At 41.6% G+C, this 14,421-nt stretch overlaps 1 protein-coding gene across 23 annotated transcripts in view; it reads left to right on the top strand.

The window, feature by feature from the left end:
* The window catches only part of TSNARE1 (t-SNARE domain containing 1), a 667,577-nt gene that overhangs the window by 446,723 nt on the left and 206,433 nt on the right, over window positions 1-14,421 (top strand). For 19 of the 23 annotated variants that reach the window (XM_039525402.1, XM_039525400.1, XM_039525401.1 and 16 more), the window contains one exon: window positions 10,557-10,639. The exons of 3 other annotated variants lie outside the window; for them this stretch is intronic. In XM_039525402.1, the coding sequence (XP_039381336.1) occupies window positions 10,557-10,639 (83 nt within the window). Of the gene's footprint in view, window positions 1-1,403; window positions 1,932-10,556; window positions 10,640-14,421 lie in introns of all 23 variants that reach the window. One more of the 23 variants, XM_039525397.1, reaches the window with a different exon arrangement.

Below are 14,421 nucleotides of genomic sequence, written 5' to 3'. Positions count from 1 at the left end.
TGGAAGTGGCCCCAATATTAACTTGCCTGGCAGAAAACAAAAAGCTGTAGAAAGTAGGACCTTTTGTCTTTAAACCAGCATCATGCTTTTACCGCTTTTATATAGGAGGCGTTCTTTTTCCAGTAGCAATGTTAACCTTTTTCTTTCTTTCTGAGTAGCTTTTCAGTTAATCAGCCAGTCAAGATATCTCCCTACTCAGCTGCTGCAAGTTCCCACTGTTTATCTTTTGACGTTAATGTTACACACAAGTGAGAGGAATCAGAAGGTAAAGGGAGTTGAAACACCCACAGTGAAAATTCAGCGTTGATGATGATAAGGGGGAGTTCTCACCACGTGCAGGGTTTTAATTTCTACCTGTTATACACATGAGATGAAAATTCTGCAACTGTGTCTCCTCATTTAAATAAAAACAGAAATACTAAGTGGGGGAGTATCAGGCTGGCCAGCAAAACATACTGTTGTGTCCATGATACAAGATCAGCTCTCACACTCACTCGTGCCTGCCCTGGATTTGCTGGGAGCAATAGAAAGGCAGTTTGTGCTCACCCCTGGGAGGAGACCGTGTTCTTTCAAGGAACCTTCTGTAGCTCACCTAGCTACCAAGTTAGCTAGTTTCTGAGGCAACATGACCACAGCCCTTCTTAAAGGGAGGGAAGTTTGTTGCCATGCAAGGGATGGGCAGAATGAATTAAGGTGGAAAAATGTAGAATCCTTGTGGATGCATCTCTGACATTTTGTATTTTCTGTACATATATCACCATCCCTAAGGATTGTGATCTGTGTTCCCAGTAGCAGTATTTTCCTCTGTTTTAGTGGTTAAATGAATGTGTAACTGAGGATCACAATAGCGATGGGCCTGATTCATTAAAAAATAGTGACACAGATTGCCATTGCATCAGGCACAAAAATCTTTTCAGTCCAGGGCAGTAGCAACCCGAATAGTTTCAAATACAGATAGATACTGGATCATCTAGTCTGCCTCCCTGCCTCATTGCAGGACACGATCCATAAATCTATACTGGATCCCCACTAACAGTCCTGTTTTACTCCAGCATTGGTAATCAGTGACGATCACCTGTGAGAGGTTGCTCCTTTGTATAACTGACACAAGCTCTCATGAAGGAAATGAAGTTAACTCCTGTAGTTATGCAGACAGCAATTTCAGTGGCATTGGACTTTTCCCATGTGTTAACTGAGATGTCAACTTCCATGTGACAGGCTTGCACAGCCATGGATCAGCAAGTGGGCGGGAGTTTACATTTTCAAACAGGATTCAGACGTGGGTGTGGGAAACACTGCTTTTTTATTAAACAAGATAAGGTAGGTGCGCAAATCCTCATTTGGAATGTACACGCTACCTTACTAAATAACATATAAATACCCAGCATTTGGTACCTTTCTAGGAACCAACCTCAACATGTTGACATGCAAGAGAAGTTCCACACCAGAGTCTGCGATTGCTGCTCAGTTGGTTGCTTCTACTTCTGACCCTGCTGCTCGCGGGAATGTTACCATGTTCACACACTATACTGCTGGAACGCCACGTCAAGGACAACATTCGCGGACCAAGACAAGGAAACCCAATTTTAGTCCACAGGAGACTGAAGTGCTTGTGCAGAAGGTCACCAAACACTACCAGCTACTTTTTGGGGCTTTAAGGGGGACCCCTGCCAAGAAGCACAGAGTGTGGAATAAGATCCTACAAGCTGTCAATGTTTTGGGGTATTGCAGACGGGATATGGGGGATCTGAAACACAAATGGCGAGATCTCCGTGGGGTAGTGAGGAAAAAACTTGGGGAACATCAGAGAGCTGCAGCTGGAGGAGGGCCACCACAGTCCCTTGTCCTCACTCCAGTGGAGCGAATGGTAGCAGAAACATTCTCCACTCAAAGCATCCAAGGAGAGGGTCAAGGAGTTGACACCTTGAGAAGTAAGTTTCACTGGTGCAATTATCAGAGCAACATTTACATATACATAAGCACACACACATTCAGCCACTCTACAGTACTCATCAGCTCAAAATTTGCTCATCATTCTCTGTCAAATAATATTTTGTACACTGTATGGGCTGGTTTCTCGTGTAAATCAGGAATAACTCCAAGAAGTCAATGTATAATTGGTATTAGTGCAAGGAGAATCTAGCACTGCATCTGGCAGATTTGAAGGAGACATCATCGACATAGCCGGCAATATCATTCTCATTAGCACATGATTTGGGTGAACACACATCTGTCTATCTCTGGAGTCTGCTATGTGTGTTGCAAGAGGGAGTCCAGGTGATTGAAATAATGTGCACGTTTCATTTTTTAACCCATGACAGCAAAAATACTGCTGTTCTCATGCCCATCAGGAAGAAGGAGATGCTTTCCTCTCTCATACACATAAACAATGTCTTTAGTATCCTGAAACAGTGCAAGAGCCAATTCCTTACGTAAGCCATCCTACATCAAACATCACAAGTAAGTTCACTGCTTGCAGCTTCATCGCATTTCTCACAGCTGAGCGCCAGATTATTCTGAAAGTATTTTACTAGGATTACAACGATTACCTATTCCCACCCCCCCATCAGACCATTTTGCCACCAACAGTCGTTCCTCAAGTAGAGCACGTACATACCCCCAACCTGTTTCCTGAAAAGAGCAAGAGATCCAAAGACTGGTACATCCACACAATTAGTCCAAGACTACAGCACAAACACAGGAACTCAATACTTTATTCACCAGCTCCAGCTACCTCTTTGTCGTACCTAAAGGTGTACGGATCACAGCTTTCACAGCAAGACCTGCTGGAAGGGAAAGGAAGCTGTGTGACATGAAGATGAGAACTTTCTTCACCCCTGTTTTTCCTCCATTTCTTATCATCACATTTGCCACCCATCCACCTTCTCCTGTTGCTGAGTCTGAGTTGCCTGGTTTTTAGATTTTGGTTGATACTGATATTGCACCTGAAGTCTGGACATCTCGTACTAAGAATAATAAGGCTGAGGACAAGGAAATGTGGTAATACAGCCTGATTTGGAGGCTTGAGTAGTTTAGAGAATTCACACACCTGGTGTCTTCCAGCCTTCAGCATGCAGGCCTGCCCAGGAAACAGGAGAAATGTGGTAGTTGGTTCATCATCTTGATACATTGAGGGATAGAAAAAATTGTTCAGTTGGGTCAATAAATGTAGTCCTTGAGCTGGGCTGGTATTTGTTTGAATGCTGCATTGTCATTTCCCCCCAGTCTTAATAAATGACTCTATGAAAGGGAAATGTGTTTGTATTGATGTAAATGTGGGATCACTGAGATTATTTGTTTTGGGGGTTGGGGGAGCACCCTGCACCTGCCACCACCATAGCCTCTTCTGTCCCCTGGAACCAGCCCTGTTTGGCCAGCATCATTTCCTATAGCTGAGTACTTCCATCTTGACTCGAAGGCTGATGTCTTTTCAAAACAGTGATGCTTCATTTGCAAAGTCATGGGATTTAACATGTAGCATGCTTAAAAGAGTTTACACACCGTCCTGGGATCCACCAAAAAGAGCCATCACTCATGTCCTCTGCAAGCCTCTTCAGGTCCCTTTGGAAGTCTCTACATGTATGTTCCATTGCTGATGGCTTAGTGGCACAGGAATTTCTTTGTTATGAAGAGTCCCCTGGAGACTGGATAGAGTCTGCTGTCAAATACAATAAAACAAGAGAAGTTGAAAAATCAGACAGATGGATCATTAACTAAACTGTCCTGTGGCTGAGTTGGGACATCTGAAAAATGAATGCATCCTGGGAATGGTCCCTGAATACCTGAACTTAACATTTCTGGTAACCTTTGTACAACAGAATGGGGTCTACATATTCATATCCATTCAGTTGGTAACACTTCCTAAATATCAGAGGAGACAATTATATTCATGGATATATTTATGTACTCGTTGGTTCTTTGTGCACTGCAGAATCCTCACTTGGCTCTTTCATGTATAGCTGTTCCTGGGGTAAGACATGGAGTTGTGTCAGAGCAGGGCACCACTTCTCCAGAAGTAGTGCACAGTGGCAGCCAAGTCTTTCTGAAGTTGCTATTTATCTATTTCAGATGAGGCACACATTTTTCATTTTATTTTGAAGACATAACCCAGAATCTGTTGAACCAAAAGTGTATACTTTGGAGCCAGTGTACTCTGTCTTCTTCTCAACACAACTATGACTAGCAGCATTATTATAAATAGTACCATGCATTGTAATAGCATATTTCTCAGAAGGCAGGCACAGGTTAGTTTGATCGTCTCTGTTCTTCTCATTTCACCCATAGTGGCAGGGGGTGCAAGGAATGTATGAGCCTTTGTGTTTTATGTCTCTGTGTTTAAAAGTCTATGGGTACATCTACACTACCCGCCAGATCGGCGGGTAGCGATCCATCTATCAGGGATTGATTTATCACGTGTAGTGTAGACACGATAAATCGATCCCCGATCTCTCTCCCATCGACTGCTGAACTCCAGCAGTGCGAGAGGCGGAAGCTAAGTTGATGGGGGAGCCGCGGCCGTCGATCCAGCGCTGCGAGGACGCAAAGTAAGTAATTTTAATTCAATCTAAGATACGACGACTTCAGCTACGCTATTCTCATAGCTGAAGTTGTGTATCTTAGATCGATCCCCCCACTCAGTGTAGACCAGGCCTATGTCTCTTGCCTCCTTGTTTGCACATTCTTTTTATGATGCTAATGGTGTTAGGAAGACAGTGTGTGTGTTTTGTAAAGAAAAGAATAATGGGTTACAGACTTACAAGTTTACTAATGCCTAAAGAGGTATCTGCTGTTCTGTATTTGATCTTCTTAATCTGACTGGGTTGGTGTAGTTGCAGCTAAGGAGCCAAGTAATTTTGTACAAAAAACTAGCTGTGTGGACAGGGGTCTCTTCTTTTTATGATTTTTTTTTTTGGGCTGGGGGGTTTGGTTAGTTTTTTTACCACCAGTAGAATTCTCTGCTGCTGTGAATATGCAGCCCAGTTCATCTGAAGTTATCATCAGGAAGCTGCACTGCTGTGCTCTGAACTCCCAGAAATCCTGTGATTGAGCTGGAAGGGTCATAAATGTACAACCAGCTGAGTTGTTGGTTTATTTCTGCTGGTAGGCATCACAGTCTGTCTTATAAGGGTAGCGTGTGGGATACCATGTTATGAATAGCTTAAGTAAATCAGACCAACCATTGCAAGGGAAAGATAAATCATAAATATCATGGATTTTACTTTGGAGGCAAAATTCAGCATTTCCAAAATAATAAGCAAACATACACACCTTTTTTGTAAATGAATCAGACACATTGTCTTGATATTTTCCTCTGACTGGGAAGAATTGACACCTTTGGATTAGTCCGCTGAGTTATAGGAGTAGATAGATTATACATTTGAGTCTCTGAGATTTTATTTTTATTTATTTTTGGCATAATTATAGGCTTGAATGGACTTGCAAAATATTCTGAGATTGATAATGCATGTAAAATGAATTTTGCATAAATGATAAGCTATTGACACTCTGATATAATTCTGCAATTTGCATAGGTTTTATGGAGGTTTAAATATTTCCAGACCAAATTTTAAGGGCATCTGTCATTTACTAAGCAGTTCAAATCACCGCCATGTCTGGGACTAAACTTAGGTGCAGTAATGTTAATGTGAGTACACTACTTTACACCCACTTCTGCTGGTATAAACTACGGCACAGGGCCCTTGATGAAGGCAAATCCAGCAAGCAGCAGGTTGTGGCATTTCATGGTGGTTATAATGTCTGCTCCACTTTGATCTTCAAGGAGTCAATAAGACATTTTTTAAAAGTGCTGGCTGGGTTCACTCATTTGGCACAACATCTTGGCAAGGGGCTTTTATGTTACCCTTTGCGGAAATCAGAGCTGCCATCTCCCATGAGAAATCCTGGGATAGGGTAGAGATGTGGCTGCTGGCTGCCCTCCATTGGGGATTAATACCCCCAGGTCTTCGTGGCTTAGGGAGCGACAAATTGCATCTCTTTAAGTCAACCTGATCCAATTACCATAATTTCTAAATTGGAAGAGCACATATTTTACATACTCTATAGACCTGATTTTGCAGGTTGACTTACACATGTTTAGATATGACCAAACACTGTCATTGTAAGCTTTACTCTGGAAGAACTCCCATATCTACCAATGAGAATTCAGTCCCCAATCCAGCACGGGGCAAAACAGGATGTGTCCTGTGAAGTGCTCTTTGAGTTAAGGATTCTCAGCACCTCACAGTCACAGACCACAAAGAATGACGCAAGACTTGATTTGTACTATGTACAAATTAGAACTGGTTGAAATTTTTCTCACTAAAGCATTTTCATCAAAAGTGGCCTCTATCCAAAAAAGGAACATTTTGACCTTATGTTCCATTTTTCACGTTTCACACCATATTTTTACTGACATTTTTATGGAATTTTTTTTGATACAAATATAGGTATCATTTTGTTTAAAGCAAGTCATGAAAAATGTTTTGGAAAACAGAATGGACCCATTGCAAACCCTTCAAAAAAGAAGCATTTTTAATTTTGTTTGCAAAATCCTTCTCCTGTTTCTCAACCAGCCCTAACACAAATACCTGCCCAGTGAAACCAGTTAATAATGGCCACTGTGAGGACCCTGATTTTGTCCTATTATAACCGGTGACTGTTCAGCACAGTGCAACAAAAAAAGAAAAAAACCCACCACCCCAAGCACTTAAACTTAGATGCCATTAAGTATAGAATTCACTTTCACTTATGTAATTTCACATAGAAGATTTTGCTGTCTGTTAACATGGGTGGATCATAGACACCAGATGACCTTAAGCAGAGCTGTGACAGGATAGGGTCTCATTCTGGTCTCTTTTGAAGTTATAAATAGTTGGAGACCTTCTTCTGGTAAGCACCTCATGTGGTTTATTTTATGGTGTTCTCCCCACCACTTTCACAGAGGTGTGCAGCCCCCTGTTTACAGTTTCATACTGTCCTTAACTCCCTTAGCCAAGGAGGGATTACACAGACAGGGTCTTCCTCCTGGGAGATCCCTCTGGGCTGTGACTCTGAAAGCTTCCCTTTCTCACCTTCCCTGCCTTCCCCTGTCTTTTCTACCTTCTGCCTAATGGGATAATTAGCCTTTTAGCTCTCCACAGTCCAGCCCAATTCATCAATTAGGTCCAGTTCTTCTTAATCAGTTTTACTTTAGAGCAACTAAGTAGAGTTGCAGTGGCCAGAGTGCTGGATCAGCTGTTCTTTCCGAGCTCTCTGTCACAACAGGTTATCACTGTAATGAAATAAAATGCAAATCGCAATGCTTAACACTTCAGTAATGTTATTCTCGTCAAAAAAATTCATAATCATTGATCTGTGAGATAGGAAGGATTAAGGCCCGTTTGCAAATCACAGCCCAAGTGACTTGGGTGAGGCCACACAATCATTGTACAAAGTCATTGTAGTTGGGATCATCCTGTTTTGTGCATGCAGGACATCCTATTAAAATCAGTGAAGCGGTGGACAGATAATTGACTAGATGCCCCAGTAATTCTTGGCTGCCATGTTTGTGTTTTGACACCTAGACTACATCCCTTTCACTCTCTTCCTTGTGTGTAAATCAGTGGAAATCACTAGTTTGCACAGGACTTGTCTTCACTGCTAAAAAAGGTGCATTTTTTACCTCAGGGTATCTAACACACATGAGCTGTCCTGAGGTAAAACCAGAGAAGACCAGGCACTTCCATTTTACCGCCTGGTAAATCACATGTTTAACAGCTTTATACCTCTTCCAGGGGCTGACTTTGGCGAGTTTACCTTATTGTAAAACTAAAGTGCCTGGTCTTCACTATGTTGTTTTTCCTTGGGATAATTCATACATGTTAGTATCTCCAAGGTAAAGAATGCATCTGTTTTTAGCAGTGAGGACAAGCCCACCACATTACCTATGTATGCCTCATTTTTCATGCAGTGCTAGCTCTGTAGTGTTTTTCCCCTGCCCCTTAGGATTGCAAGCTACTATAGCAAATGTTAATTAGGACCTTTCATCTCAAATCTTTTGTACTCCTGGCAAAGCTGGAGTTCTGGACATTAGAGGAACCTGCCAGCTGGGCAGGCAGCTTGCCCACCTTTTTGTTTTTCCTCTGTAACATCACACCATCATCATTACTGAATGATGACCATTTAGGTCATCATTCAGTAAAGATTCCTTGTACTCTGGGTGTTTGCCTTGTGGAACAATTTAACATATAGTGTTTGCAAAGCATGATGCTGGTTGTTCTGAAAAAAACCTCAAGGAATCTAAAGAATTTTGTGTTGCTCTTCCATGCTCAAAAAGTTATTTCCCCAGGAAAAGGGGCTGTTAAATTGCAGCTGTTCATGAAAGAAGAGGTGCAATGTCCTGGGATCCTAGCTAACACTAGGGAAGAAAACAACAAGCTCTTTTTCTTTGATTAGACAAATCAGATTACTCAACTTTTTTTGAATTTCGGTATAAGGCTGTTCCATTATTGAACAAAGACTAACTGTCCTCTTTAAATATATCTCCTATAAACTGGCAGCCTTGCCTTGCTTTATGCTCCTGAAATGAGCATGTCTCCTGTTACTTGCTATGGCTTGTTTCTGATTGTCACTTGTTTCCTTATTTACCTTGTGTCATGGCCCCTCTCTCCAACCCAGGTACATGTGTCTAACTCCCAGGCAGGGCTGGCTCAGGCTTTTTTGCCACCCCAAGCGGCAAAGGGGAAAAAAAAGAAAAGAAAAAAAAAGCCACGATCGGCGGCATTTCGGTGACAGCTCAATCACGCCGCCTCATTCCTCGGTGGCAATTCGGCAGCGAATCTTTCGCTCCGAGATGGACTGAGGGACCCGCTGCTGAAGATCAGGATGTGCTGCCCCTTCCCATTGGTCGCCCCAAGCACCTGCTTCATTCGCCGGTGCCTGGAGCCAGCCCTGCTCCAAGGGCTTGTCTACATTGGGAGATTATACTGTACTAGAGCACGACCTTGTGGCGTTATAACAACAGAACTTTAGACAGGATCAGCTCATGTAAACTGTTGTAGCTCCATTGACTTGCATGGAGCTGCACTTATTATACCAGCTGAGAATCTCTGTAGACAAGCACTGTCCTGTTTAGCATTGTCCCAGCTGGCATGATATTCTTAGCGTATGCACAATGTGCCTCATGTGACACATGACCAGGATTCATCAACCTTAGGGCTAACCACAACTAGCTGACAAAATGTTACACCTGATATTCCCTGTCTATGTTCTGTGCTAAGTCACATTTAGCATCATGTTATCTACCTTGACTCCTCAGAGTTGTATTTTATCACAAAGTAATTTCCCAGTGTAGACAAGCCTATATGGACAGCCATGGAAGCCGGGCACTCATGTTAATTGCTATTTACCAAGCACTGATTAAATTCCCATAGCTGTACAGACATCAAGAGAGAGACACTCCCAGCCCCATACAGCTTTCTCTGCCCTAAAGAGCATGCTCAGGCACCACTCTGCTCTTCCCACCCCAGCTCTTTGGTTTCAAATGGAAAGGACATGCTTTTTTTCCATTGTCTGTATGATAATCTACTGCTAGAAACTCCTGAAATACCTAGGCACTGTGAGCTGATCTAACAATGTCCAACAGAAGAGAGATCAGAGGTAGCTCTGGATGGTAGTGCTTTAGAACATGTGTGTGAGAGTGATTTAATGCCACTTTTTCTGCTAGCACTGAAAACAAAAGGGGGAGAAAAGAATCTGTCATTATTCCAGTAGTATACTAAAATTAACATGACTGTAAATGAACCCTTTGGGCTGATTGATAGATGGATAGAATTATAATAGCTCTCATCTGTCCTTGTGAAGGCAAATTTGATAGGCTTCTGGGCCTAATCCTGAGCTCATCATGCAGTTTTCACTCCATTCCCACTGAGACCAGTAGTCGCTGTGTGCGTGTCTCTGAGGGAACGAATTGGCCGTGACTATGGTATTTCTATTTGAAACACAATCTAACTCTTAACTGCAGCTTTTGCAACATAGATGTTGGTTTCTAAACACAGGACTGGTGTCCATTTAAAACATTGCTTTCTTTGACTGGCATGTATTGATTCCTTCCCCCACCCCCAACTGGCTGGGCTCTGCAGTTATCAATCCTTCTTTTCCAAATGTTTTTTTCTTCACTCAGAGGTAAAAAGTGAAGATCTTTATAGCAGGACAAATCAAGAAGCACAAATGTATCCCATTTTAGAATGTAACTCCCATCCAGTAAGATTACCAGTCGTATAGAAGCCCTGATTCATTGGAGTCCATGGATTCTTTCCATTGGATCAGGCCCATTACCTTTCCATTTTGTATGATATTCACCAATTACTCTGCCTCTGTGATGATTTAGGCTCCTTCTTTTTGCCAAATGTTGGGTGGCGCTTATGGGCACCCCCTCGCTTTCCGAACTTGCAGACAAAAGGACGTGTGGATCTTTCCTGTTTGTTCATGCCCCCCGTTAAATTACTGCATTGTTGTTGGTGTGAATTATTCCTTTAGCTTTTTACCATGTAATTACCTTCTATTATCTTAATTTACAGATAGTATTGAAGCCAACATTGAGACTGCATCTTCTAATGTAGAATCAGCCAATGAGCAGTTGGCTAAAGCCAGTCAGCACCAAGTAAGTTGGTCTAAAAAATCCTATAGATACATTCAGTAACATTATTTAAAATAAAACAGTTGAAAGCTGTTTTATTTCCATGAGCACATGGCACAAACTCTGCTGTGTTCGTGCGCTACCTGGAAGTATAATAAAGAGTAGTCTAAGTGAAAGCTAAAGTCTTTCATATGATTAATGGACTAGTGTTGGCAACTTGGATTTGGAGTAGTCATTTAGAGATCTGCATATTAGAGGCATTTCCCAGTAGGAAACTGAGCAATTAGCTACTGTTGTTCTTGGAAGGATGGCATAAAAAGTGCATCGTTTAAGCATATATGTTCTTCTTACTGGAATGTTTCCCTATAATCAAGCAACTCAGTGTTGCCAGCAGACAAGATGCAGTTGGTAAATAATGGGTAAGGAAATGGTTTTCAGCACCTTTTAAGGAAATTTTCATTTTGTTGTCATCAGAGCAAGAGTAAATTACACTAAAAAAAGTTAGTCTTGTTTGAAAATAGCTGGACCAGAAAGAACAGCTTGACTTTTTGAGGTCAATACTTTCTAGGCATGAAGACAGGGAGAAAAAAATCCCAAATCCATTAAGGCTTCATTAGTACGTACATTGGATTAGACAGACCAAAAGTTGTTAAGGTAAACTTCGTTTTTCTGAAACATAAATGTATTAAAGCCCAAAGTTAGAACCTTCTCTTTGCTAATTAGTGTAGGGCATAATTCTGAAGATCTTACTCAGCAAAACTCATTGGGAGTTTTGCCTGAGTAGAGACTGCAGGATTCTGTTCACGGGAGATGAAGTAGTATGCTTTTTAAAGTCTGCCCTTATTGTCTGATCATAGGTGCTGTAGGTGATTAAGCATGTAATATTAATGTCTGTTCAGGCGGAAGCATTTCTGTGGAACATTGGCACGACCTAAATCTATAGAGGGGGAACACTGGCTATATGTTTGGGCCAGAAGCACACATTTATGCACAAATCTTGTAGTCAATAATGCATTATAGGCAATGTTGTGGTTGGAATAAATTGAGTATGTTCATGAATTACCCCACATGCCTGGAACAACCCAAGATTACTGAACTCTGCCTAACAGAATTTCCCTGTCCACAAACTTTAGATATGATCCATGGGATTGTACACTGGCCTCTTTGTAGAGTCTGCATTCCAGATCCCTCAAGTTCATAGCATAGTGAACAGAATATCCTGTATGGCTAATACTATGCCAAACTAAACCATCGTTTTACATACTTAGTGTTGGATGTTTATAAATACATACTTGAGACAGACTGATGACTTTGTAGACCGCTTGGCTTGAAAGGGGCTGCACTGGTTGGAATGCCACACCCTTTAAAGCCATTAGCATGCCTTGCGCTGCTCTACGCTATCTCTCTATGTAGCTCACTTGTTTTATTAAACTGTCAGTTTGCCATTGTATATTCCTATTACCCACAACCTATGGCATGTTGGGGTTCTCCTATAAATGCAGGCTGGGTTACATGCATTTGTTACGTATCTCTTCTTTATATTCTTTATGAATGTGTTGAAATATTTGAGTTTGAGACTGACTGTAGCCATTAATAAAGGGATTTCTGTTGGGAATAAAGTTAAAGTGATGGGTTACTTAGCATAGTGTTCAAACAGAGCATAGAACAGTAGCTTCAGCCATGCAACATGGACCACTGGCCGCAACCCAGACATGACCACAACAAAGCATAAGCAAATAGCTTTTCTTTAACTCTTACAAAATGGTTTTCATCCAGTGATAAAAATATTTAAACAAATGCAAGTATGCTCCGGCTAAGCAACTTTGCCTGGTACTTTACTTTTGCAACTGTCTTCCCCTCAGCCTAAGATATCTGTGCTGACAGCAGCAGTTTGCTTCTCTGCTGTGACTCCCCCCATCCTCCCTCCCATCTGTCTATCTATCTATATGGAGGAAACTGGAAATTTCTCATTACATAAAACCCATACAAGAAACACCCTGTAGCTTATCTTCAGCGGCTTTGCGGCCTCCCCTGTTTGCGTTTGTGCTTGGAGACTTGTTCAATTTGCCACAGATGTACTTGCAGAAGAGGGGCATCTGCTTCATTATATGTGTATGAACACAGCCTTGTGTACGTAAGTGTACTTGAATAATAATTTATCTCTTTAGTAGCAGACAAGAATAGCTGGTCCAGTGGTTAGGGCACTATTTTAAGACTAGGGTTCCAGGCGTGAGTTCAAGTCCCAGCTCCCCAACAGATTTTCTGAGAAAATCTGGGTCATTTAGGCCCAGATTTTTAAAGTCTTTAGGCACTGCCTAAATCCTTTTAGAAAACTGGAGTTATGCTCCTAAATCAGCTAGGTGTTGCAATGCCGAGTGCAGCAACACCTAAATACGTTTACAAATCTGGGCCTTAGACGCTCTATTTCTCAGTTCCCCAGCTGTAAAGCAGGGAAAATAGCACTTTCCCACCTCATATTGTGAAAATAAATATTTTAAAATGTTGGAGTGGTCAGATATGATGATGAGAGGGGCACATATGTCTACCATAGATAGAGGTTAATACACATACTCTCTGTACCTATCCAGGAGTTAAATGAAGAGAAATAATATCTTAATAGTGTGTCTTGAACTCTTGGCAGCTGCTGTAAATCTCTATAGCTCCATTGACTTTTGATTTATACCGGTGGAGATCTGGTCTGCTGTATCTGGACTACAAGCAGGGGAAGTGGTGGGTGAATTTCTATTGACCACGATCTTATGAGTGAAAGAGGTGCTACGTGAGCCCAGAGGCATAACCGAGTTAATTATTTCAGTGAGGATGTTCAGTGGCCTGGTATAAATGTGTGTTCCGCATTGGACAGGCTTAATCTTCATAGTGGACCATAAACTGAATATGAGTTGTCAATATGATGTAGCTGCAAAAAATGCTAATATGATTCTGGGATGTAGTAACAAGTGTGTTGTTTATAAGACATAGGAGGTAATTATCCCGCACTACTTGGTACCAGTGAGGCCCCAGCTGGAGTACTGTGTCCAGTTCTGGGCACCACACTTTAGGAAAGATGTGGACAAATTGGAAAGAGTCCAGAGGAGAGTAACAAAAATGATCAAAGGTTTAGAAAACCTGACCTGTGAGGAAGGTTAAAAAAACTGGTCATGTTTAGGCTTGAGAAAAGAAGACTAAGAGGGGAACCTGATAACAGTCTTCCAATATGTTAAGGGTTGTTATAAAAAGGACAATGATCAAATGTTCTCCATGTCCACTGAAGGTAGGACAAAAAGTAAAGGGCTTAATCTGCAGCAAGGGAGATTTAGGTTAAATATTAGGAAAAACTTTCTAACTCTAAGGGTAATCAAGCTCTGGAATGGGCTTTCAAGGAAAGTCATAACCGGAAGCATTTAAAAACAAGCTGAACAAACACCTTTCAGGGATGTTCTAAGTTTACTTGGTCCTGCTATAGCACAAGGAGCTGGACTTGATGACTTCTCAAGGTCTCTTCCAGCCCATTGTTGCTATGAATCTATAATTCTAGAGACACAAAGGGTAACAAAAAAACATTCTACAAATACATTAGAAACAAGGGGAAGACCAAGGACAGGATAGATCTGTTACTCAATGAGGGGAGTGGGGGAACAATAAAAGAAAATGTAGAAATGGCAGAAGTGCTAAATGACTTTTTTGATTCAGTTTTCACCAAAAAGGTTAGTAGCAATTAGATGTCTAACATAGTGAATGCCAGTGAAAGTGTGGTAGGACCAGAGGCCAAAATAGGGAAAGAACAAGTTAAAAATGACTAAGACAAG

Source organism: Mauremys reevesii, linkage group 2, assembly GCF_016161935.1.
Source record: "Mauremys reevesii isolate NIE-2019 linkage group 2, ASM1616193v1, whole genome shotgun sequence".
Taxonomy (NCBI): domain Eukaryota; kingdom Metazoa; phylum Chordata; order Testudines; family Geoemydidae; genus Mauremys; species Mauremys reevesii.
The sequence above is the reverse complement of the archived record's forward strand: the minus strand, read 5'-3'. Positions and strand labels throughout refer to the sequence as shown.